Source organism: Platalea leucorodia, assembly GCF_965183815.1.
Source record: "Platalea leucorodia genome assembly, chromosome: 29".
Classification (NCBI taxonomy): Eukaryota; Metazoa; Chordata; class Aves; order Pelecaniformes; family Threskiornithidae; genus Platalea; species Platalea leucorodia.
The window spans coordinates 785,778-808,372 of record NC_138851.1 but is presented as its reverse complement, the minus strand read 5'-3'; the positions used below and the strand labels follow the sequence as shown (position 1 = coordinate 808,372).

Here is a 22,595-nt window from a genome sequence, read left to right as displayed (position 1 = left end):
GGCAGCCGGCGCGGCCTCGCGCCCCACGCGTCCCTCTGCCCTCCCGCCGCCGAGGGCGGCTGAGTAACGCTCAGCCACGTGAGTGCCAGGAAACCACCGTGCCCCGCCGTGCCCCAGGATCCCCTCCTCCGGAGGCAACGCGGCACCGGGATCAATGCCCGGAGCCGGTGCCTCGCCCTCCCTTCCCACGCACCGCTCGCGCGCCTGCGCCGTACCGGCAAACCGGGAAAAGGTGGGAAAAATACACAGAGAGATGGAGGAAAACGGCTCTTTGCTCCCACGTACAGCCCGGAGGCAGGATCAGCTGGGCTGGGATCCATCTGGCATCGGCTTCCAGCCTTGGGCGCGGTAAAGCCACCAGGAGATGGCAAGAACGGCCAGGACGGTGACCACGGCCAAGGTGACGACGACGGGGATCAGGGGGCTGCGGGAGGATCCTGCGGGGAGAGGACAGGGTTGAGCTCGGCGCCGGGATGGGCATCGCCGGGAGACGCCGGCTCCGTCCCCTTCTCCGTCGCTTGCACCGCTCTGTGCCGACCCTTTGCCGTGGCACCCAGCCCTGGCGCGGGACTGGGTGCCGCCGGGCACCGCGGGCGCCCCTCACCTTGGAAGAGGATGTCGATGCTGGCAGCGCTGGCACCGTAGCGGTTCTCGGCCAGGCAGCGGTAGGTGCCGCCGTGCGCCCGTCGGGCAGCCGGGATGGTGACGGTGGTGCCGCCGTCCCACAGCTCCCAGCTGGCGTTGGTGGGCAGCTCCCAACGGAACCGCGGCGAGGGGTTCCCCTCTGCCCGGCACGTCACCGTGAGGTTGTCACCCGTGGTGAAGACGGTGCGCGGTGCCCACACCCGGACATCGCGGGGGGCGGCTGGAGATGGGGGGTGGCAGGGAAGTGGCACCCAAAGCCCGGCTGGGTGCCCCCTCTCCTCCCCACCCCGATGCCAGAGACCCCCCCGACCGCGTGGCACCCGGGGCTCGCACCGTGCCGCCGGCGGCACCGCCGTTCCCGCCCGGCCCCCCCAGCTCGCCCCCCGCGTCCCCATCCCCAAACTCACCCCAAACCCGCAGCACGGTCGTGGCGCTGGCGTTGACCGTACGGCGCCCGAGCTGTAACACGGCCTCACACGTCACCTCCCGGCCGTGCTGCTCCGGCTGTGCCGTGAACCGCAGCCCCACGGAGGGACCTCGGCGGGTGCTGGTGGGGAGCCCCCCGCCCCGCAGCGTCAGGCGGAGATTCGGGGGGTCGGGGGGGGAGACTTGGGCGGCCGCGGCGCAGGTGAGACGCGCCTCTTTGCCGGCCACCGCGTCGCCCTCCAGGTAAATTTGGGGGGGCGAGAACCCTGCGGGGAAGGACAAGGCGGGGACGGAGGTGGCTGGGAGGGTGCCGGGACCCCCCGGGCCGCCCCCCCGTGCCGCGGTCCTTACGGTAAGCACGGAGGGTGGTGGTGGCGATATCCCGCTGCTCCCCGAAAACGCCGAAGCACTGGAGCTCCAAGCTCCACTCGGTGACGTTGGGGATGTCGAGGGACACCCAGCCGGGTCCCCGCGTCCCCATCTTGGTGATGGAGACCTCCCAGTTCAACCGGCTGTAGTTACGGCAAGAGCTGGTGCAATTGAGGAGGAGGGAGGTGCCGAACTCCACCGTCGGTTCCTCGGGGGAGATGGACACCCGGCAGGGAACGGGGTGCCCTGGGGGAGGGCACCCAGTTACGGCAGGACCCGGTTGGGGTCCCGGCACCGGGGGTGACCCCCGCCGCGAGGCGCGGGCAGGAGATCCGGTGCCCGTTAGCCAAGTCCTGCCCAGGATGTGGCTAACAAAACCAACCGCTTCCACAGCGGCACCCTCCCGCCGGCGGCCCCACCCGGCCCCACCGGACCCCCAAACCGGCACCGGGGAGGGGGGGGGCAGCACTGGGACCCCCCCTTGGGATCCCCTAAAGCACCCTCAGCCTCTTCCACCGCCTCACCGGCAGGGACGCCCGCACGCCGGGACCCAACGGCAACGCCGGCGGGGTGCCAGCGTCCCGGCCGAGCCTGGGAAGGGTGGGGGGACGCGTCCCCCCCAGACCCCGACTCACCCCCCGGCACGAGGAGGCAGAGCAAGGCCATCGCCCCCCAGCTCCGGCAAGGATCCATCGTCCGACACCGGCGAGCGCGGCGCCGCCTGGGAAGTGCCAGCTCTTACCACATTTCCTCCCTTTCCTCTGTAATCGGCCTTCCCGTGCCGGAGCCCTGGATGCCGGGGGGGGGCCCGGGGGGGGGAAGCAGCCAGGCCCAGCCCGCGCCTGCCTCGCCCGTGACACCCCGACACCCCAACCGCCGGCCCCGGCCAAGGCCCGGTGAGAACAGCTCCCGCCGAAACGCTCGCCGGCTCCGGCAAGGGTGGTTGAACCCCGGCACGTCGTGGTGGTGGGGGGGACAACTGCAGGAGGGGGGGGGGACACGAACCCCTCTGCCGCGGTGGCCCCCAAAATCCCGGCCACCCGCAGACACCGAACCCAGGCGGCACCCCGCGGTGCTGCCAATACGGGGGGGGCCACAAAGGGGCTGCGAATATGGGGGGGTTGCAAATACAGGGGGGCTGCAAAGGGGCTGCAAATACGGGGGGCTGCAAATATGGGGGGGCTGCAAAGGGGTTGTGAATACGGGGGGGCTGCAAAAGGGCTGCAAATACAGGGGGGCTGCAAATATGGGGGGCTGCAAAGGGACTGCAAATATGGGGGGGGTGCAAATATGGAGGGGCTGCAAATATGGAGGGTCACAAAGGGACTGCAAAAATGGGGGGCTGCAAAGGGACTGAAAATACGGGGGGGCTGCAAAAGGATGCAAATATGGGGGGGGCTGCAAATATGGGGGGGGCCGCAAAGGGGCTGCAAATACGGGGGGCTGCAAATATGGGGGGGGCCGCAAAGGGGCTGCAAATACGGGGGGCTGCAAGGATGGGGGGGCTGCAAATACGGGGGGGGCCGCAAAGGGGCTGTGAGTATGGGGGGGCCACAAAGGGGCTGCAAGGATGGGGGGGGCTGCAAATACAGGGGGGCCGCAAAGGGACGCAAATACAGGGGGGGCTGCAAAGGGGTTGTGAATATGGGGGGGCTGCAAAAGGACTGCAAATACAGGGGGGCCGCAAAGGGACGCAAATATGGGGGGGCTGCAAATACGGGGGAGCTGCAAAGGGGCAGCAAATATGGGGGGGCTGCAAAGGGGTTGTGAATATGGGGGGGGCGCAAAGGGGTTGTGAATACAGGGGGGCTGCAAATACGGGGGGCTGCAAAAGGACGCAAATACGGGGGGGCTGCAAATATGGGGGGGTCACAAAGGGGCTGCAAAGATGGGGGGTCACAAAGGGGCTGCAAAGATGGGGGGGCTGCAAATATGGGGGGCCACAAAGGGACTGCAAATATGGGGGGGTCACAAAGGGACTGAAAATACATGGGAGACGCAAATATGGGGGGCTGCAAAGGGACTGCAAATGTGGGGGGGGCTGCAAATATGGGGGGGGCCACAAAAGGACGCAAATATGGGGGGGCCGCAAAGGGAGGTGGGCGCAACCCCCCCCCCCAGCACAAAGCAAAGCACCAGCTGGGAGAAACCTCGCTTTAATGGGGCGCGCAGCACTCCCCCAAAACCCCCGTCCAAAGGGATGGGGGCCAGATCCTGCCCGGGGGGGGCTCACCCTGCCCAGGGGGGGCCAGATCCTGCCCGGGGGGGCTGGATCGTGCCTGGGGGGGCCAGATCCTGCCCGGGGGGGGGCTCACCCTGCCCAGGGGGGGCCAGATCCTGCCCGGGGGGGCTGGATCGTGCCTGGGGGGGCTGGATCCTGCCCAGGGGGGGCTCACCCTGCCCAGGGGGGGCCAGATCCCGCCCGGGGGGGGCTCACCCTGCCCAGGGGGGGCCAGATCCCGCCCGGGGGGGGCTCACCCTGCCCAGGGGGGGCCAGATCCTGCCCGGGGGGGGGGCTCACCCTGCCCAGGGGGGGCCAGATCCCGCCCGGGGGGGGGCTCACCCTGCCCAGGGGGGGCCAGATCCCGCCCGGGGGGGCTGGATCGTGCCTGGGGGGGCTGGATCCTGCCCGGGGGGGGGCTCACCCTGCCCAGGAGGGGCCAGATCCTGCCCGGGGGGGGGGCTCACCCTGCCCAGGAGGGGCCAGATCCTGCCCGGGGGGGGCTCACCCTGCCCAGGGGGGGGCCAGATCCTGCCCGGGGGGGGGCTCACCCTGCCCAGGGGGGGCCAGATCCTGCCTGGGGGGGGGCTCACCCTGCCCAGGAGGGGCCAGATCCTGCCCAGGAGGGGCTGGATCACGCCTGGGGGGGCCAGATCCTGCCCGGGGGGGCTCACCCTGCCCGGGGGGGGGCTAGGGGAAGTCGCTGTAGGGCATGGAGAAGGGGTAGAGCGCCGAGTAACGGGTGTCGTGCCACAGCAGCTTCTTCTCCAGGAAGGTGACGGTGTCCAGCGTCAGCACCAGCGTCTCGTGCTTCAGCATGCTGTACACGTTGAGACCTGCGGAGGCACGACGGGGGGGCTTGGGGGGGTCCCCACCAGGTTTGGGGGGGTCCCTGCCACATCTGGGGGGGTCCCTGGGGACAGCAACCACGGTCACCGCGGAGCTCTCACCTAACGCCGGGATCAGGTTGATGGTTTTCAAGCCGGCTGCCGCGGTTCCGATGTTCTCCGGCATCTCGTTGCTGGAGAGAAACGGGTGAAATCGGGGTGGGGGGACACCCCCCGGCGCCCCCGGCGGCGTGCAGGCAGCGCTGCCCGTCCCTGGGGCTCCCCGCGCGCCTGCGCTGCCCGCACTCACACATCGACGATGAGGACGGAGCGGCCCCAGCGCCGGTACCGCGCCAGGTCCAGCAGGTACTGGGGGTCGGCAGTGGGCATCTCCAGGCTGTCGACGATGTGGAGGTCATCCTGCGAGAAGGTTGGGGGGACATCGCCAATGAATGGGGGTGTCACCGCGTCCCCAGCACCCCCAGGAGCCCCCCCGAAACGCCAAGGACCTCGTACCTGCATCAGCTTCACCGTCAGCGCCACCTTCAGCCCCAGCACCCGCACCTTCATGGGCAGCATGTAGTAGTAGCTGGTGGGACCCCGCGGCCCGTGGGCGATGCCCCCTGCGAGGGGTCCCGGCTCAGTGACCCCCCCGAGCCTGGCCGCAGCCCCCCCACCCCGTCTGAGGGTCCCCCCTCGACCCGCAGCCACTCACCCCCGCGCCACAGCGGCGAGCGGATGCTGCCGTGCCGGGCCCGGCCCGAGCCTTTCTGCCGCCACGGCTTCCTGCCGCCTCCCCGCACCTCCGCCCGCGTCTTCACCTTGGCGTAGCTCTGCCGGGGGGGACGCAGGCGGGGGCGCTTGGGGACCGGCCCCTCGTGGCCCCCCCGTCCCCCTCCCCACGCAGGAGCCCTGGTCCCAGCCGCCTCCTCTGCGGAAAGGCTGCTGCCCTGGGACCCCCCTGACCCCCGAGACCCTCCTCTGCCCCCCCAGGCCCCCTTCGCCCCCCCCAGACCCCCTGCCCCTCCCCAGACCCCCTTTCCCCTCCCCAGGCCCTTCCTAACCCCCCCAAAACCTCCTCACACCCCCCCAAAACCTCCCCTTCCCCTCCCCAGGCCTTTCCTAACCCCCCCAAAACCTCCCCTTCCCCTCCCCAGGCCCTTCCTCACCCCCCCAAAACCTCCTCAACCCCCCCCCCCCAAACCTCCCCTTCCCCTCCCCAGGCCCCTCCTAACCCCCCCAAAACCTCCTCACCCCCCCCCCAAACCTCCCCTTCCCCTCCCCAGGCCCTTCCTCACCCCCCCAAAACCTCCTCACACCCCCCAAACCTCCCCTTTCCCCTCCCCAGGCCCCTCCTAACCCCCCCAAAACCTCCTCACACCCCCCCAAACCTCCCCTTCCCCTCCCCAGGCCCTTCCTCACCCCCCAAAAACCTCCTCACACCCCCCCAAACCTCCCCTTTCCCCTCCCCAGGCCCTTCCTAACCCCCCCAAAACCTCCTCACCCCCCCCCAAACCTCCCCTTTCCCCTCCCCAGGCCCTTCCTAACCCCCCAAAACCTCCTCACACCCCCCCAAACCTCCCCTTCCCTTCCCCAGGCCCTTCCTAACCCCCCCAAAACCTCCTCACACCCCCCCAAACCTCCCCTTTCCCCTCCCCAGGCCCTTCCTAACCCCCCCAAAACCTCCTCACACCCCCCCCAAACCTCCCCTTCCCCTCCCTCTCCATCTCCAGACCCCGCTCCAGGCCTCCCCTTCCCCTCCCCAAGTCCCCTCTCCCCCCCCAAACCTCCCTCTCCTCCCCCCAGCCCTCCTGCTGCCCCCCCCAAACCTCCCTCTGCCCCCCAAAGCCCCCCCAAACCCCCCTCCCCATACTCACGATCCTCTTGAAATTCTTCTGCCACATCGCCACCGTGTGCAGGATGTCGAGCCTGCGGGAGACGGGGGGGCGCTCAGCGAGGGGACCCCCACCCCGGGACCCCCCACCCACCCCCCCGGCGCGTCCCCGAGGGCTCCCCCCGCTCCCCGGCAGCCCCCCCCCCCCCAAACCCCACCTGGGCCTGACGGCGAAGACATCGGGGTGGAGGTCGGTCAGGCCCCGCCGTTCGTCATCGTGGTGCCGCAGCGACTCCACCCAGGCCTGCACGGGGGAGCGGTGCGAGGGGACGGGGACGCCGCAGGCCCGCAGGACGGGGGAGCGCGGCGGCGGTGACAGCAGCAGCTTCTCTGGGGGGGGGGACACACATGAGAGCAGCGGGGACAGTGGTGGCTCCACCGAGCCACCAGGAACCTCCAGCCGGGGACTAAGGGGGGGGGTCAGACACCCCAAGCCCAGGGACATCTGTCCCCAGGTTGTCCCCGCGCCCCCAGGGTGGCCCCGCAGCCCCAAGCCCGCGGCCACCCAGTCCCCGATGTCCCCGGGGTGGTCCCAGCCCCACGGCCACCCGCCCCTGATGTCCCCGCAGCTCTGACCTCACAGAAATCTGTCCCCATAGGCCTGACCTCACTCATCTCCACCCGCGGTGGCCCCAGCCCCACGGACACCCTGTCCCCGTTGTCCCCAGGGTGGCCCCACTGCCCTGACCCCACAGAAACCTGTCCCCGCTGCCCTAACCCTTGTCATCCCCAACCCTGGTGTCCCCACGCTGTCCCCGACGCCACGGACACCCCAACCCTGATGTCCCCAGCCCCAAAGAAATTCCAGCCCTGCTGTCCCCACGCTGTCCCCAGCCCCACAGACACCCCAGCCCTGCTGTCCCCAGCCCCAGGGACACCCCAGCCCTGCTGTCCCCACGCTGTCCCCAGCCCCACAGACACCCCAACCCTGCTGTCCCCACGCTGTCCCCAGCCCCAGGGACACCCCAACCCTGCTGTCCCCAGCCCCACGGACACCCCAGCCCTGCTGTCCCCACGCTGTCCCCAGCCCCAGGGACACCCCAACCCTGCTGTCCCCAGCCCCACGGACACCCCAACCCTGCTGTCCCCACGCTGTCCCCAGCCCCACAAACACCCCAGCCCTGCTGTCCCCAGCCCCACAGACACCCCAGCCCTGATGTCCCCAGCCCCACGGACACCCCAGCCCTGATGTCCCCACGCTGTCCCCAGCCCCACGGACACCCCAGCCCTGATGTCCCCAGCCCCACAAACACCCCAGCCCTGCTGTCCCCACGCTGTCCCCAGCCCCACGGACACCCCAACCCTGCTGTCCCCACGCTGTCCCCAGCCCCACGGACACCCCAGCCCTGCTGTCCCCAGCCCCAGGGACACCCCAACCCTGCTGTCCCCACGCTGTCCCCAGCCCCACAGACACCCCAACCCTGCTGTCCCCACGCTGTCCCCAGCCCCACGGACACCCCAACCCTGATGTCCCCAGCCCCAGGGACACCCCAACCCTGCTGTGCCCACGCTGTCCCCAGCCCCACAAACACCCCAACCCTGCTGTCCCCACGCTGTCCCCAGCCCCACAAACACCCCAACCCTGCTGTCCCCACGCTGTCCCCAGCCCCACGGACACCCCAGCCCTGCTGTCCCCACGCTGTCCCCAGCCCCACGGACACCCCAACCCTGCTGTCCCCAGCCCCATGGACACCCCAACCCTGATGTCCCCACGCTGTCCCCAGCCCCACGGACACCCCAGCCCTGATGTCCCCAGCCCCACAAACACCCCAGCCCTGCTGTCCCCACGCTGTCCCCAGCCCCACGGACACCCCAGCCCTGCTGTCCCCAGCCCCACGGACACCCCAGCCCTGCTGTCCCCACGCTGTCCCCAGCCCCACGGACACCCCAACCCTGCTGTCCCCACGCTGTCCCCAGCCCCACGGACACCCCAGCCCTGCTGTCCCCACGCTGTCCCCAGCCCCACGGACACCCCAACCCTGCTGTCCCCAGCCCCATGGACACCCCAACCCTGATGTCCCCACGCTGTCCCCAGCCCCACGGACACCCCAGCCCTGATGTCCCCAGCCCCACAAACACCCCAGCCCTGCTGTCCCCACGCTGTCCCCAGCCCCACGGACACCCCAGCCCTGCTGTCCCCAGCCCCACGGACACCCCAGCCCTGCTGTCCCCACGCTGTCCCCAGCCCCACGGACACCCCAGCCCTGCTGTCCCCACGCTGTCCCCAGCCCCACGGACACCCCAGCCCTGCTGTCCCCACGCTGTCCCCAGCCCCACGGACACCCCAGCCCTGCTGTCCCCACGCTGTCCCCAGCCCCACGGACACCCCAGCCCTGCTGTCCCCACGCTGTCCCCAGCCCCACGGACACCCCAGCCCTGCTGTCCCCACGCTGTCCCCAGCCCCACGGACACCCCAGCCCTGCTGTCCCCAGCCCCACGGACACCCCAACCCTGCTGTCCCCACGCTGTCCCCAGCCCCACGGACACCCCAGCCCTGCTGTCCCCACGCTGTCCCCAGCCCCACGGACACCCCGTCCCCGCTGCCCCCCCCCGACCCCCCGATACCCCCCCGGACTCACCCCTGCGGGGCTCGGGGGCCGCGGGGGGCCCGGCGGGGTCGGACGAGACCTGCGGGAGGGCAACCGTGAGCGGGAGGAGCGGCGGCCTCCGCCCTCCGCCCGCCCCCTACGCGGCCCCGGCCCCCCCGGTGCCGGTCCTCACCCCCGCGGCCCCGGCCCGGCCCCAGGCCCAGGCCCAGGCCCTGGCGGCGGCGGCGGCAACGCGGGGCCCCCCCGCACGGATCATGGCGGGAGCGCGCGGCCGGGCGGCGCGCCGCGATGACGTCTTTAGGGGAGCGCGGCGCCACTTCCGGCGGAAGCGGAAGTGGGGGGAGGAAGAGGAGGAGACGGGGAAGGGGAGGAGGAAGAGGAGAGCGGGAAAGGGAGCGGGAGGACGGGGAGGAGAGGGGGGAGGAGAGGGAGCGGGGCCGGGGCCGGGGCCTCCCCCGGCGCTTCCCAGTCCGTTACCCCCCCGGTACCGCCCACCCAGTGCCCCCCGCCCCGTCACCCCCCGCCCCGTCACCCCCCGCCCCATTGCCCCCCGCCATTTTCTCCCCCCCAATATCCCCACCCAGTTACTCCCCACCCCATCTTTTCCCCCCAAATCCCCCACCCCATTATCCCCACCCCGTTCCCCCCCGCCCCATCCTCCCCCCCGAATCCCCCCCAACCCCCCCACCCCATTACCCCATCACCCCATCAAATCCCCACCCCAACCCCCCCACCCCATTACCCCACCCAGTTACACCCCAGTTACACCCCCCAAATCCCCCACCCCATCACTCCCCACCCCAGTGCCCCCCACCCACTACCCCGTACCCCTCACCCCATCACCCCCACCCCTTTATTCCCCCCCCCCAGCCCCCCCACCCCAGCACCTCTCACAGCGCGTGGCCCCGCCATGGCGGGGACGCCCCCTCCAAGCCCCCGTGGGGCACCTGGCTGCGGCAGAGGGGGGCTCGGGGCTGGGCCGCGGCTGAGCCGGTGTTGGGACCCCCTCGCCGGGGCCGGCGTTGGCCTCCAGCCCCAAACCCTCTCTGTCCCCGGGCAGGGCCTCGTGCCGGAGCCGTGCCGGTGCCGCCGCGCTCACCGCGGTGTTCTCTGGGGACGTGGCCAGGCTGGGGCCGGCAGCACCCACCGACCCCTCCCCAGAGAGCGGCGGTGAGTGCTGGTACCGGTGCCGCTTCCCAGCATCGCTGCCCCTTCCCGGTGCTGCTTCCCAGTGTCCCTTCCTGGCACCGGTGTCCTTTCCCAGTGCCGCTTCCCAGTGCCCCTTCCTGGCACTGGTGTCCTTTCCCAGTGCCGCTTCCCAGTGCCCCTTCCTGGCACCGGTGTCCTTTCCCAGTGCCACTTCCCAGTGCCCCTTCCTGGCACTGGTGTCCTTTCCCAGTGCCGCTTCCTGGCACCACTGCCCCTTCCCGGTGCTGCTTCCCAGTGCCCCTTCTTGACACCGGTGTCCTTTCCCAGTGCCGCTTCCCAGTGCCCCTTCCTGGCACCGGTGTCCTTTTCCAGTGCCGCTTCCCAGTGCCCCTTCCTGGCACCGGTGTCCTTTCCCAGTGCCACTTCCCAGTGCCCCTTCCTGGCACCAGTGTCCTTTCCCAGTGCCCCTTCCCGGTGCTGCTTCCCAGTGTCCCTTCCTGGCACCGGTGTCCTTTCCCAGTGCCGCTTCCCAGTGCCCCTTCCTGGCACTGGTGTCCTTTCCCAGTGCCGCTTCCCAGTGCCCCTTCCTGGCACCGGTGTCCTTTCCCAGTGCCACTTCCCAGTGCCCCTTCCTGGCACTGGTGTCCTTTCCCAGTGCCGCTTCCTGGCACCACTGCCCCTTCCCGGTGCTGCTTCCCAGTGCCCCTTCTTGACACCGGTGTCCTTTCCCAGTGCCGCTTCCCAGTGCCCCTTCCTGGCACCGGTGTCCTTTTCCAGTGCCGCTTCCCAGTGCCCCTTCCTGGCACCGGTGTCCTTTCCCAGTGCCACTTCCCAGTGCCCCTTCCTGGCACCGGTGTCCTTTCCCAGTGCCACTTCCCAGTGCCCCTTCCTGGCACCGGTGTCCTTTCCCAGTGCCCCTTCCCGGTGCTGCTTCCCAGTGCCCCTTCCTGGCACCGCTGCCCCTTCCCAGTGCCACTTCCCAGTGCCCCTTCCTGGCACCAGTGTCCTTTCCCAGTGCCACTTCCCGGCACCACTGCCCCTTCCCGGTGCTGCTTCCCAGTGCCCCTTCCTGGCACCGGTGTCCTTTCCCAGTGCCGCTTCCTGGCACCACTGCCCCTTCCCGGTGCTGCTTCCCAGTGCCCCTTCCTGACACCGGTGTCCTTTCCCAGTGCCACTTCCCGGCACCGCTGCCCCTTCCTAGTGCCGCTTCCCAGTGCCGCTTCCTGGTGTCCCTTCCCGGTGCTGATTCCCAGTGCCACTTACTGGCACCGGTGCTGCTTGCCGGTGCCCCCTCCCAGTGCCCCTTCCCAGTCCCCCTTCTTGGCACTGCTGCCCCTTCCCAGTGCCGTTTCCCGGCATCACTGCCACTTCCCGGCGCCACTTCCCGGTGCCCCTTCCTGGCCCTGCTGCCCCTTCCCGGTGCCCCTTCCCAGTGCCCCTCCCCGGCACGCACCGGTTGCATCGCGGCATTCCCCAGGGCCATGTGGCACCAGGGTGGCACCGGCGATGCCGGGCGGGATGGCCGCCTCGACGCCCGTCCGGCTGTAACCGCGCCGGGGCCGGAGCCGTTGCGTGCTCTGGCTGGGGGGGCCGGGCTGGGGGTGTCCCCCCCTCCCCGTGCCGGTTCCCTGCCGGGATGCGGGGGTCCCAGCGGGGTGTTTATCCCAGTCGGATCCTGAGCTCCGATAACCAGCGGTGAACTCGGCGCTTGGCCCACGGTACGGAGCCGGGATGGGGAAGGGGGGGGCGGGATGTGGAGAGGGGGGTGGGATGGGGAAGGGGGGGCCCCCCCCAAACATCTGGGAACGCTTCTCCTCCCGTTCCCTTTCAGCGAGCCAGGATCCGGCCTCGGCCCGGAGGCGGGTGGGCTCCGCCGGCCAAGTCACGGGGGCCGAGCCGTGCGCAGCCCGTCCCGGGGGTCCGGGGGCGGGAGGGCTGGGGGGGGGCCCCACTGCCCGCCCATCCCCTTCCCCCCCCTCCCCGCTCCCGCCGCCTGGTTCTAATTAAATCCCTTCCCCGGCCCCTCGCCGGCGGCCCCTGGATGCCGGGGGGCAGGGGGGACCCCCCACCCCTCTCCCAGTGCTCGGGGGGGGGCACAAATTGCTCAATATTGGGGGGGGCTGCTGAGGGGGGGGTGTCTCCCTTTCCCAGCCCCCCCCCCCCCCCCCGCGCTTTGCCGGATCCTTCCACCCCCTCCCCGGTTCCTCGCTGGCCCCTGGCCGAGCCGTGGAAAGTCCTGGAAGCGTTTCCAGGCGTGAAAATCCCTTTGCCGAAGGATTGGGAAGGGCGGGGGGGGGGACACACACGACCCCCCCCCTAAAAATCTTCCCCAAAAATGGGGTGAGGGATCCGGCACCGTGCTCCGGTTGGGATTCGGGGCCCAATCCTGCGCCCCAATCCCCAGCGTTTTGGCTTCTGGGGGGAGGAAGGCACTGGTGGGACCCCACGACACCGGTGGGACCCCAGCTCCGGCACTTTCCTGAGTGGGTGCCCCCCCCTTTTTTTTGGGGGGGGGGTGGGGGGAAGGAGGGGGTGGCTGGGGACGCCTTGACGTGTCCCTTCCCGTCACCGATGTCACCCCACTCCGTGACAAAAGGCCACAGACCCACTTCCCCGTGGGACCCCCCCTGGTAATGGGGCACGGGGTGGGGTGGGGGGACCAGGACCCCACCCACGGGGGCGGGGGGGGGGGGCAGGAGCCCCCCGTGCCCCCCGTGGGGGGGCACGGGGGGCTCCTGCCCCCCCCCCCCCGCCCCATTTTTGGGGTCTCCCTCCCCACTCAGGGCACCCACGCGTGGGGGGGGGGGGGAACGACACGAGTGGCCTCGCCCCTCCACGGGGCGGGGGGAATGGCCGCCACGCCCCCCCCCCCCCCCCCCCCCCCCGCCTCCGCTCCCCCGCACATGTTGCAACCGGTCGGCGGGCAGGAGCGTTTTGCTGCCGGTACCGGCAGCGGCACCGGGACCGGGAAAACAACCGGTAAGACGCTATTCCCCCCCCCCCCCCCGCCCCCCCAAAGCATCGTGGCTTCCCTTTCCACGCGTGGGACCCACCCGTGTCCCCCTCCCCGTCCCCACGCACCCGGGTTGGGGAGGGGGGGCACCCACAGAGGGACCCCCCCCCCCCCCAGGGCGGTGGGTGGGACCCCGCCGTGTCCCCAAGGTGGCCGTGCCCGCGCCCTCGTCCACCCCGCGGTGACGAGCGGGGCTGCCCCACGGTGACAAAGCGGCGTGCCCTGTGGTGACAAAGTGGGGTGGCCCACGGGTGACGCCCTGGGGGGGCTCAGGGGGCCAGACCCTCCATGGCTGGGGGGGCTTCGGTGACGGCCCGGTGACGGTCCCCCCGGCCGTGGCCATTGTCCCGCTCGCCGGCGGCCAGGCCACCCTGCTGCACCGGGGCGGGAAGCGGGTGCCTGGATCCGGCCCAGCTGTTTTGGCCTCGCCAACATCTGGCCCGCAGCTGGCGGGGGCCCCGGGGGAGCCGCGCCGTTGGCACCCCCCGGTTCCCCCCTTGTGCAACGCCTAACGGCTGCGGTGAGCACCCGCCGGCCCGCGGGTGGCATCACCGGTACTTCCCTGGGGACGGTCCCTGGGTGCCGCTGGGTGGCGGTGAGCCTGTGCCCTCGAGTGCGCACCCGGGTGCCCTCGCCGGCACCCTCCCGGCTGTGCAACGGGGTGCTGGCACCCGGGTGCCCTCGCCGGCACCCTCCCGGCTGTGCAACGGGGTGCTGGCACCCGGGTGCCCTCGCCGGCACCCTCCCGGCTGTGCAACGGGGTGCTGGCACCCGGGGGAGCTCGCCGGCACCCTCCCGGGTGTGCAACGGGGTGCTGGCACCCGGGGGAGCTCGCCGGCACCCTCCCGGCTGTGCAACGGGGTGCTGGCACCCGGGTGCCCTTGCCGGCACCCTCCCGGGTGTGCAACGGGGTGCTGGCACCCGGGTGCCCTCGCCGGCACCCTCCCGGGTGTGCAACGGGGTGCTGGCACCCGGGGGCCCTCGCCGGCACCCTCCCGGGTGTGCAACGGGGTGCTGGCACCCGGGGGCCCTCGCCGGCACCCTCCCGGGTGTGCAACGGGTTGCTGGCACCCGGGTGCCCTCGCCGGCACCCTCCCGGCTGTGCAACGGGTTGCTGGCACCCGGGTGCCCTCGCCGGCACCCTCCCGGGTGTGCAACGGGGTGCTGGCACCCGGGTGCCCTCGCCGGCACGCTCCCGGGTGTGCAACGGGGTGCTGGCACCCGGGGGCCCTCGCCGGCACCCTCCCGGCTGTGCAACAGGGTGCTGGCACCCGGGGGAGCTCGCCGGCACCCTCCCGGCTGTGCAACGGGGTGCTGGCACCCGGGTGCCCTCGCCGGCACCCTCCCGGCTGTGCAACAGGGTGCTGGCACCCGGGGGAGCTCACCGGCACCCTCCCGGGTGTGCAACGGGGTGCTGGCACCCAGGGGAGCTCGCCGGCACCCTCCCGGGTGTGCAACGGGGTGCTGGCACCCGGGGGAGCTCACCGGCACCCTCCCGGGTGTGCAACGGGGTGCTGGCACCCAGGGGAGCTCGCCGGCACCCTCCCGGGTGTGCAACGGGGTGCTGGCACCCGGGGGAGCTCGCCGGCACCCTCCTGGGTGTGCAACGGGGTGCTGGCACCCTCCCGGGTGTGCAACAGGGCGCTGGCGCCCATGGGCCATGGCTGGCAACCACCTGGGTGTGCAAGAGGGTGCTGGCGAGGGCGCAGTGGTGCCAGCACCCACCCGGCTGTGCAACGGGGTGCTGGCACCCGGGTGCCCTCGCTGGCACCCTCCCGGCTGTGCAACAGGGTGCTGGCGCCCGTGTGCCGTCGCTGGCACCCTCCTGGGTGTGCAACGGGGTGCTGGTGCCCATGGGCCATCACCGGCACCATCCTGGGTGTGCAACAGGGTGCTGGTGCCCATGGGCCATCGCTGGCACCCTCCTGGGTGTGCAACAGGGTGCTGGCACTGCTGTGCCCTCGGTGGCACCCACCTGGGTGTGCAATGGGGTGCTGGCACCCCTGTGCCCTCACCAGCACGCACCTGGGTGTCCCGGTGTGCCGGTGTCCTCGCCCGCACACCCCGGCACCGCCGTGCCCTCGCTGGCACCCTGTTGCACCCCGGTTCATCCCCGCGGCGCCCCCTCGGTGTTGGGGTGCTGCCGGCTGCGCCCCAGCTCCTGCCGCACCTCCCGCCGCCCCCTGAGCCGGGACCCCCCCCAGCTACGGTGGAATTTGGAGAATTTGGTGCTGCCAGGGCTCTGGCAGCCGGGTCGCCGCCGGCCGCGGCTCGGTAAACACTCCATGCCCGGCGCGGCGCCGAGCGGCCGCCTCGGCTGGGCCGGGGCTGGCACCACGCAGCTCGGGGGGTCCCCGAGGTCTCGGGGGTCCCTGTGCCGGGGCAGTTTGGCGGTGGTGGCCGGCCGGGAGGTCACGCCATGCCACGCCACGCCACGCCTTGCCGCGCCACGCCTTGCCACGCCACGCTGCGCATCTTCTCCCCCTGAGCACCCACCGGTGCCCGCGTGTCCCGGCGTGCGTGTGCCGGAGCGGGGGGCGCGGTGGGTCCCCCACCCCGCGGGGCCGGATCCTGCCGGGCACCATCTGGCCGCCGCCTCCGCGGTGATTTAAAGCCGGCGCTAAGCCTGGCCGGGCACCGGCTGCCCGGGCCTGATCCAATTTGCTCCCAGGCGGCCGCGGGCCCCGGGCGGGAGCGGGGATATTTTGGGAACAAGGGGTCCTGTGTGCGGCCCCTCCCCCTGCGCCCGTGGCTGGGGGGTCCCAGCCCCCCCAAGGCCACCCCTGGCTCAGCCACGCCAGATCCAGACCGGATCCCAGTCCTGCCTGGGACCCCCCGGCTCCTCTGGGGTGCTGGGGGGGGGCTGGGGAGGATCCCGGCAGGGGGGCGCTGGGTGTGGGGTGCTGGGGGGTCCCGGTGCAGGGGCTTGGGGGAGGGTCCTGCTGGGGGTCCCAGGGCTGGGGGTCCTGGGGTGGTCCCCAAAGGGTCCCCGGGCAGGATCCCAGGGCAGGGGCCCCGGGGAGGATCCTGCTGGGGGTCCCGGGGTGGTCCCCAAAGGGTCCCCGGGCAGGATCCCAGGGCAGGGGCTTGGGGGAGGGTCCTGGGGCAGGATCCCGGTGCGGGGTCCCGGGGCAGCATCCCTGTTCAGGATCCTAGTGCAGGATCCTGGGGTAGGATCCCAGTACAGGATCCCAGTAAAGGATCCTGGTGCAGAACGCCAGTTCAGGATCCTAGTGCAGGATCCCAGGGCAGGATCCCAGTGTGTGTTCCCATTGCAGGATCCCAGTGCGGGTTCCTGGTTCAGGATCCCAGTTCAGGATCCCAGGGCTGGATCCCAGGGCCGGATCCCAGTGTAGGAACCCAGTTCAGGATCCCAGGGCCGGATCCCAGTTCCGGATCCCAGTGTAGGAACCCAGTTCAGGTTCCCGGTGCAGGATCCCAGTGTGTGTTCCCAGTACAGGATCCCAGTGTGTGTTCCCATTGCAGGATCCCAGTGTGGGTTCCTGGTGCAGGATCCCAGTGCAGGATCCCAGTGTGGGTTCTCATTGCAGGATCCCAGTGCAGGATCCCAGTTCAGGTTCCCGGTGCAGGATCCCAATACAGGATCCCAGTTCAGGACCCCAGTGCGGGGTCCCGGTTCAGGTTCCCGGTTCAGGACCCCAGTGCAGGCTCCCAGTGCGGTTCCCAGAGCGGCTCCCGGTTCAGGCTCCCAGTGCGGTTCCCGGTTCAGGCTCCCGGTTCAGGCTCCCGGTGTGGTCCCGGAGCGGTTCCCGGTTCAGGTTCCCGGTTCAGGTTCCCGGTTCAGGCTCCTGGAGCGATTCCCGGTTCAGGCTCCCGGTTCAGCCTCCCGGTGCGGTCCCCGAGCGGTTCCCGGTTCAGGCTCCCGGTTCAGGCTCCCAGTGCGGTTCCCGGAGCGGCTCCCGGTTCAGGCTCCCGGTTCAGGCTCCCGGTGTGGTCCCGGTTCAGGTTCCCGGTTCAGGCTCCCGGTTCAGGCTCCCGGTGCGGTCCCCGAGCGGTTCCCGGTTCAGGCTCCCGGTTCAGGCTCCCAGTGCGGTTCCCGGAGCGGCTCCCGGTTCAGGCTCCCGGTTCAGGCTCCCGGTGTGGTCCCGGTTCAGGTTCCCGGTTCAGGCTCCCGGTTCAGGCTCCCGGTGCGGTCCTGGAGCGATTCCCGGTTCAGGCTCCCGGTTCAGGCTCCCGGTGCGGTCCCCGAGCGGTTCCCGGTTCAGGCTCCCGGTTCAGGCTCCCGGTGCGGTCCCCGAGCGGTTCCCGGTTCAGGCTCCCGGTTCAGGCTCCCAGTGCGGTTCCCGGAGCGGCTCCCGGTTCAGGCTCCCGGTTCAGGCTCCCGGTGTGGTCCCGGTTCAGGTTCCCGGTTCAGGCTCCCGGTTCAGGCTCCCGGTGCGGTCCCAGAGCGATTCCCGGTTCAGGCTCCCGGTTCAGGCTCCCGGTGCGGTCCCCGAGCGGTTCCCGGTTCAGGCTCCCGGTTCAGGCTCCCGGTGCGGTCCCAGAGCGATTCCCGGTTCAGGCTCCCGGTTCAGGCTCCCGGTGCGGTCCCGGAGCGGTTCCCGGTTCAGGCTCCCGGTTCAGGCTCCCGGTGTGGTCCCCGAGCGGTTCCCGGTTCAGGCTCCCGGTTCAGGCTCCCGGAGCGGTCCCCGAGCGGTTCCCGGTTCAGGCTCCCGGTTCAGGCTCCCGGAGCGGTCCCGGAGCGGCCCCCCGGGGTCCCCTCGCCCCCCCGTTCCCTGGCTCCGCCCGGCGGCAGCGGCGGGGCCGGGGGCGGCCGGTGGCGGGGCGGGCGCGGGGAAGGGGAAGGGGAAGCGGCGGGTGCGCGGCGGCGGCGGCCGTGCCTCTGCTCGGGGCGGCGGCTGCTCCGGGCCCGGGGCCCTCGGGGGGGGGGTCCCGGGGCGGCGGGAGCGAGGGGCGGTGCCCCGGCACCGGGCGCGGCTGCGCAAGAGCCCGGGCGGCGGCGGGAGGCAGCGCTCGGCGGGGGCGGCACCGGGACGGCACCGGGACGGCACCGGGACGGAGCGGGCGGCGGCTGGAGGTGCGGCGGGGCGCGGGGCTCCTTCCCTCCCTCCCCCCCCGGACCCCGGTCCCCCCCTGGAGCCACCGGGGGGTCCCGGGACTGGCGGGGGTGGGGGGGCCCTAACCGGGGGGTCCCGTCCCTAACGGGGGGGGGGGGGGGACACAGGGCGGTACCGGGTGCCCCGTCCTTAACGGGGGGGAGCGGGACGGTACCGGGTGCCCTGTCCCTAACCGGGGTGGGGGACACAGGGTGCCGGGTGCCCCATCCCTAACTGGGGGGGTACTGGGTGCCCCATCCCTAACTGGGGGGTACTGGGTGCCCCATCCCTAACTGGGGAAGGGTGGCACTGGGTGGTGGCACCCCTAATCAAAGGGGGGACAGCACCGGGTCCCCCCCAACCCAGGGGAAGGGGACATTACTGGGTCCCCCGTCCCCAATTTTGGGGTGCACGGTCCCCCCCACCCTAACTGGAGGGGGAGGCGGGACCAGTCCCGCCCCCCCCCCCAACCAGGGGGGTCTGCGCTGGGTCCCCACCCCGCACTGGGATGGGTGCGGGGGCGTCCTGCCCACCCCGGCCGCGGCTCATCCGTCCCCCCGGGCGCGGGCACCGGGGGCTTCCCCCCGCAGCAGCCCCCCGTCCCCGGGGAGGGTCCCCGCCGCGTCCCCCACCCCCGGCCGCTTCGCGCCATGGTCGCGCTCACCCCGGGGCGTCACCGCCGGCCACCCCCGTGTCCCCGTGGCGGCGGCAGGATGGTCCCACGCTCTGCACCCCGGCTCGAAGGTGCATCTCTTATCGCCTGCCATCTGGATTTCCTTTTTGAGTCATTTCTGCCGTGCCGGCGCAGACGCCGCGCGACAGGATCTCGCGCCTCTCTCCTCGCCGACCCCACCGCCGGTTTCACCCCGTCTCTTCTGTCCCGCAGGTCTCCGTAGCCCGGGATCGCCGGCACCATGTCCCGGCAACGCTGAGGTCGGCGGGACGGGCGGCGAGCGGAGCCGCGGCCGGCGAGGAACCATGGGGAGCATCTACAAGGAATACTTCAACACGGGTAAGATCCGGGAGCACTACAACTACACCAAGGAGGGCTCGGACAGCTCCGCCCCCCCCTCCCGTTGGGTGGTCTCCATCCTCATCGTCGTGTTGTGCTGCTTCATCGTGCTGGAGAACCTGCTGGTCCTCATCTCCGTTTGCCGCAACAAGAAGTTTCACTCGGCCATGTACATCTTCATCGGGAACTTGGCTTTCTCCGATCTCTTGGCCGGGTTGGCCTTCATGGCCAACACCTTGCTCTCCGGAGCCACCACCTTCAACCTGACGCCGGTACAGTGGTTCGTACGGGAAGGCACGGCCTTCGCCACGTTGGCCGCCTCCGTCTTCAGCTTGTTGGCCATCGCCATCGAGCGCCACGTGGCCATCACCAAGGTCAAGGTCTACAGCAGCGACAAGAACTGTCGGATGATGCTGCTCATCGGGGCTTGCTGGGTGATCGCCGCCGCCATCGGCAGCCTCCCCATCATGGGTTGGAACTGCATGAGCGACCTGCGGGATTGCTCCACCGTCCTCCCCCTCTACTCCAAACGTTACATCCTCTTCGTCATCACCATCTTCACCGTCATCCTCCTCGCCATCGTCGGGCTCTACAGCCGCATCTACTGCATCGTGCGCTCCAGCCACGCCGAGATCGCCACCGCCCAGACCCTGGCCTTGCTCAAGACGGTCACCATCGTCCTGGGAGCCTTCATCGTCTGCTGGCTGCCGGCCTTCATCATCCTCCTCATGGACGCCTCCTGCCCCGTCCGGGCCTGCCAGATCCTCTATAAGGCGAACTATTTCTTTGCCTTCGCCATGCTCAACTCGGCCGCCAACCCCATCATCTACACGCTGCGGAGCAAGGACATGCGCCGGGAGTTCCTGCGGGTGCTGTGCTGCTGCGGGGCCGGGCGCCGGGACCAGCCCCCGGGCCGCTGCGGGCTCCCGCTCCGCACCTCCAGCTCGCTGGACCGCTGCACCCCAAAATACGACTTACCCACCTCGCCTATCACCCGCGAGTGTACCACCTCCGTTTAGGGGGTCCCGGCCGCCCCGCGGCCGCCCCGCGGCCGCCCCGCGGCTGCCCCGCGGCTGCCCCGCGGCCGCCCGCGGCCGGGGCAGTGGTACGAAGGGAGTGGAGTCGGGGTGGACGTTTTTCCAGGTACGGATGGACAACTGCACCTTCATCCCGGGCATCCCGCTGGGCATCCCCCCCTCCTCGGGCGTTCCCGGTGGCGATGCCGGTGCTCCGGCCGGGATTGGCGTGACCGGTGCGCGCACCGGCGTGTGCGCGGGCACGGGCACGCGCGTTGCTCTTCCCACGCCCTGCCCGAGCCCCGGGGCCTCGGCAGGACCTGTCGGACGGGTCCTGGGGCCCCTCCCCGCACCCGGCTCCCCGCGGCACCCCTGGCGCCAGTGGCAAATCCTCTGCCCCCGGCTGCTCCCCGGCACCGTGGGTGGCTCCGACCGCTGCTCCGGCCCCGGGGCGGGGGGGCTTTGCCGGGAACGACGACACGCAGGGGGGATCCCCGCGTCCTCCCACCCTGCTCCACGGTCCTGCCGCGTGCTGGCACACAGAGGGGGGGTCCCCGTCGCGGCCGGCTCCGCCGGGACCCCACCTCATCCCTGGGACCCCCCAGGAGCCCCCCCCATCCCCAGCGACCCCCCCAGGGGCGACGGTTGTATTAAAACGTCGCTTCTCCGCCTGCCTCCGCCTCCTTCCTGGCCTGGGCCGGGGACCGCCGAGACCCCCGGCTCCCCGGTGCGCCTTCGCGGAGGAACGGAGGGGACGGGGCTGCGGGGGGACCCCAAATTTGGCTGGATGGGGACGTGCCGACACCGGCGGCTTTTACCACCAGCGACCTCGGCAAGCCCGGCTGAGCATCCCCTTCCCCGCTCCGGGAATGGGGTCGGGTGCTTTGCCCGGTGTCGGGGGCCGCGGATCTTCACCCTCGCCCCGGCTTTCGCCGCCTCCCCACGCGCCGGCAGGCGATGCCGCGGCATCGGGCCAGGCAGGCGCTTCCTCGCCTCCGTCTCGCGCGGCTCCGGCCTCGACCGCAGCTGCTTCCCCGCTGTGGCGACGGCGGCATTTCGGGGAAGCCCTGGGCCGCGGGGGGAAGTGAGGGGACACGTGTCCTCCCCCCGGCCCTGCGGACCCCCTCCCTGCTCTCGCAGCTGCCTCCGGCTCGGGCTCGGCACCCCTCCCCGGTGCCGGCTCGGGCTCAGCACACCGGTGCCGGCACCAAAACCTTTGATGCCCCAATTTGGCCCCGTTTCCTCCCTTGGGGGGTGCAGAGGAAATGAGGGGGGGGGTTTCGTTTCCTTTCCCTCACCGCCGCCGTCCAGACGAGTCCCCATTTTGGCACCCCGCGGGTGCCCCGCCATTGACCCGCGGCGTTTCGGCCACCCCCGCAGCGCTGGGGCCCCGCGCCGGTCCCCGACCTCCTCCGCGGGCGCCGAGGCGGGGAAACTCCGCCATTTCCCCAGCAGCCGTGGCTACGTCCCACCGGGCACGGGGACCCCCAGCCCCGCCGGCGGAGACCCCCAAAATGCCGAGGGCGGCTCCCGGCGGGGCCGGCGACGGATGGGGGAATCCCGCGGGAAAGGCCGGGGCTGCCGGCGTTCGTTCCGAGCTGGCGGGAGCCGCTGGGGGCCATGGGCTGTTTTGGGGCCGGGAAGAGGGGGGACGGGCTCGGCGGCGGCGCTGAGCCGGCCCCGGTGGTCTCTGCCTCGCCGAGGCGCGGGGGGACGGCGGGGGCCCGGCAGCGGGGTCGCGGCGGGGTTTTTGCACCGGGTCGGGCGCGCGTGCCGGGGGTGGCGGGGGGTCCCCACGGCCCGGTCCCACCCGGGGGGGGGGGGCACTGGGTGCTGGGGGGCGTAGAGCAGCCCTGGGGCTGCGCCCGGCTGAGCCCCCCCCGTCCCTGCCATGGTACAGCCTGCGGGCCCCCTGCCCCCCCTGTGCTATGGCGTGGCCCACCCCCCCTCCCCACAGTGGTACAGCCCACTCCCCCCCTTCCCCACAATGGTACAGCCCACCCCCGCTGCGATACCGCCTGTCTCCCATCCCTGCAGCGCTACGGCCCGCGGCCCCCCCCCCGCCCCGCAGTGGTACGGCCCATCGCCTCCCCTCCCCGCAGTGGTACGGCCCATCGCCTCCCCTCCCCGCAGTGGTACAGTCCCATCGCCCCCCCCCCGCCCGCCCGGCAGTGGTACGGTCCCCATCGCCCCCCCCCCCCCGCCCCCGCCCCCCAGTGGTACATCCCATCGCCTCCCGCCCCCCCCCGCCCCGCAGTGGTACGGTCCTACCGCCCCCCCCCCGCCCGGCAGTGGTACGGTCCTACCGCCCCCCCCCGCCCGGCAGTGGTACGGTCCCCCCCGAGGCGGCCCCTCCCGCCCGGCCCGGCCCGGCCCGGCCCGGCCCCTCCGGGCCGCGTCTCCCCGGGCCGCCCCGC

At 71.9% G+C, this 22,595-nt stretch overlaps 3 protein-coding genes across 6 annotated transcripts; 1 reads left to right on the top strand and 2 right to left on the bottom strand.

Annotated features, from left to right (window-relative positions):
- Nucleotides 1–300: 300 nt before the first annotated feature.
- Nucleotides 301–2,557, bottom strand: LOC309601196 (intercellular adhesion molecule 4-like; the record flags this gene model as incomplete). Its single annotated transcript, XM_082334110.1, has 5 exons — nucleotides 2,076–2,557; nucleotides 1,423–1,686; nucleotides 1,053–1,337; nucleotides 605–865; nucleotides 301–437 (listed from the first exon to the last, which is right to left on the bottom strand). Exons 1-5 carry the CDS (start codon nucleotides 2,131–2,133, stop codon nucleotides 301–303), a joined length of 1,005 nt encoding a protein of 334 aa, XP_082190236.1. The 5' UTR covers nucleotides 2,134–2,557.
- A 798-nt stretch (nucleotides 2,558–3,355) lies between these two features.
- MRPL4 (mitochondrial ribosomal protein L4) lies at nucleotides 3,356–11,557 on the bottom strand. Of its 2 annotated transcripts, none has more exons than XM_082334114.1 (9): nucleotides 9,104–9,220; nucleotides 8,962–9,010; nucleotides 6,541–6,712; nucleotides 6,366–6,417; nucleotides 5,204–5,321; nucleotides 5,005–5,111; nucleotides 4,799–4,908; nucleotides 4,612–4,682; nucleotides 3,356–4,497 (listed from the first exon to the last, which is right to left on the bottom strand). In XM_082334114.1, exons 1-9 carry the CDS (start codon nucleotides 9,185–9,187, stop codon nucleotides 4,352–4,354), a joined length of 909 nt encoding a protein of 302 aa, XP_082190240.1. In that variant the 5' UTR covers nucleotides 9,188–9,220; the 3' UTR covers nucleotides 3,356–4,351. The 2 variants fall into 2 exon arrangements, with proteins under 2 accessions (XP_082190240.1, XP_082190241.1); XM_082334115.1 differs by lacking the exon at nucleotides 9,104–9,220 and adding an exon at nucleotides 11,534–11,557 and having other exon boundaries at nucleotides 3,358–4,497.
- Nucleotides 11,558–11,578: 21 nt separating this feature from the next.
- On the top strand, nucleotides 11,579–20,698 carry S1PR2 (sphingosine-1-phosphate receptor 2; the record flags this gene model as incomplete). 3 transcript variants are annotated; one of them, XM_082334112.1, is made up of 2 exons in its annotated part: nucleotides 11,579–11,798; nucleotides 19,037–20,698. In XM_082334112.1, the coding sequence occupies one exon, from the start codon at nucleotides 19,129–19,131 to the stop codon at nucleotides 20,179–20,181; it is 1,053 nt and encodes a 350-aa protein (XP_082190238.1). In that variant the 3' UTR covers nucleotides 20,182–20,698. The 3 variants fall into 3 exon arrangements, with proteins under 3 accessions (XP_082190238.1, XP_082190237.1, XP_082190239.1); XM_082334111.1 differs by lacking the exon at nucleotides 11,579–11,798 and adding an exon at nucleotides 12,984–13,059; XM_082334113.1 differs by lacking the exon at nucleotides 11,579–11,798 and adding an exon at nucleotides 18,107–18,131.
- Nucleotides 20,699–22,595: the final 1,897 nt, after the last annotated feature.

Excerpts from the sequence above, each read along its gene's own strand:
- MRPL4 (XM_082334114.1), bottom strand. The coding sequence starts at position 9,187 with ATGATCCGTGCGGGGGGGCCCCGCGTTGCCGCCGCCGCCGCCAGGGCC. Across the intron at positions 5,322-6,365 it reads AGAAGAATTTCAAGAGGATC|AGCTACGCCAAGGTGAAGAC; the intron begins GTGAGTATGGGG and ends CCCCCCCGGCAG. Across the intron at positions 4,498-4,611 it reads CAACCTGATCCCGGCGTTAG|GTCTCAACGTGTACAGCATG; the intron begins GTGAGAGCTCCG and ends GTGCCTCCGCAG.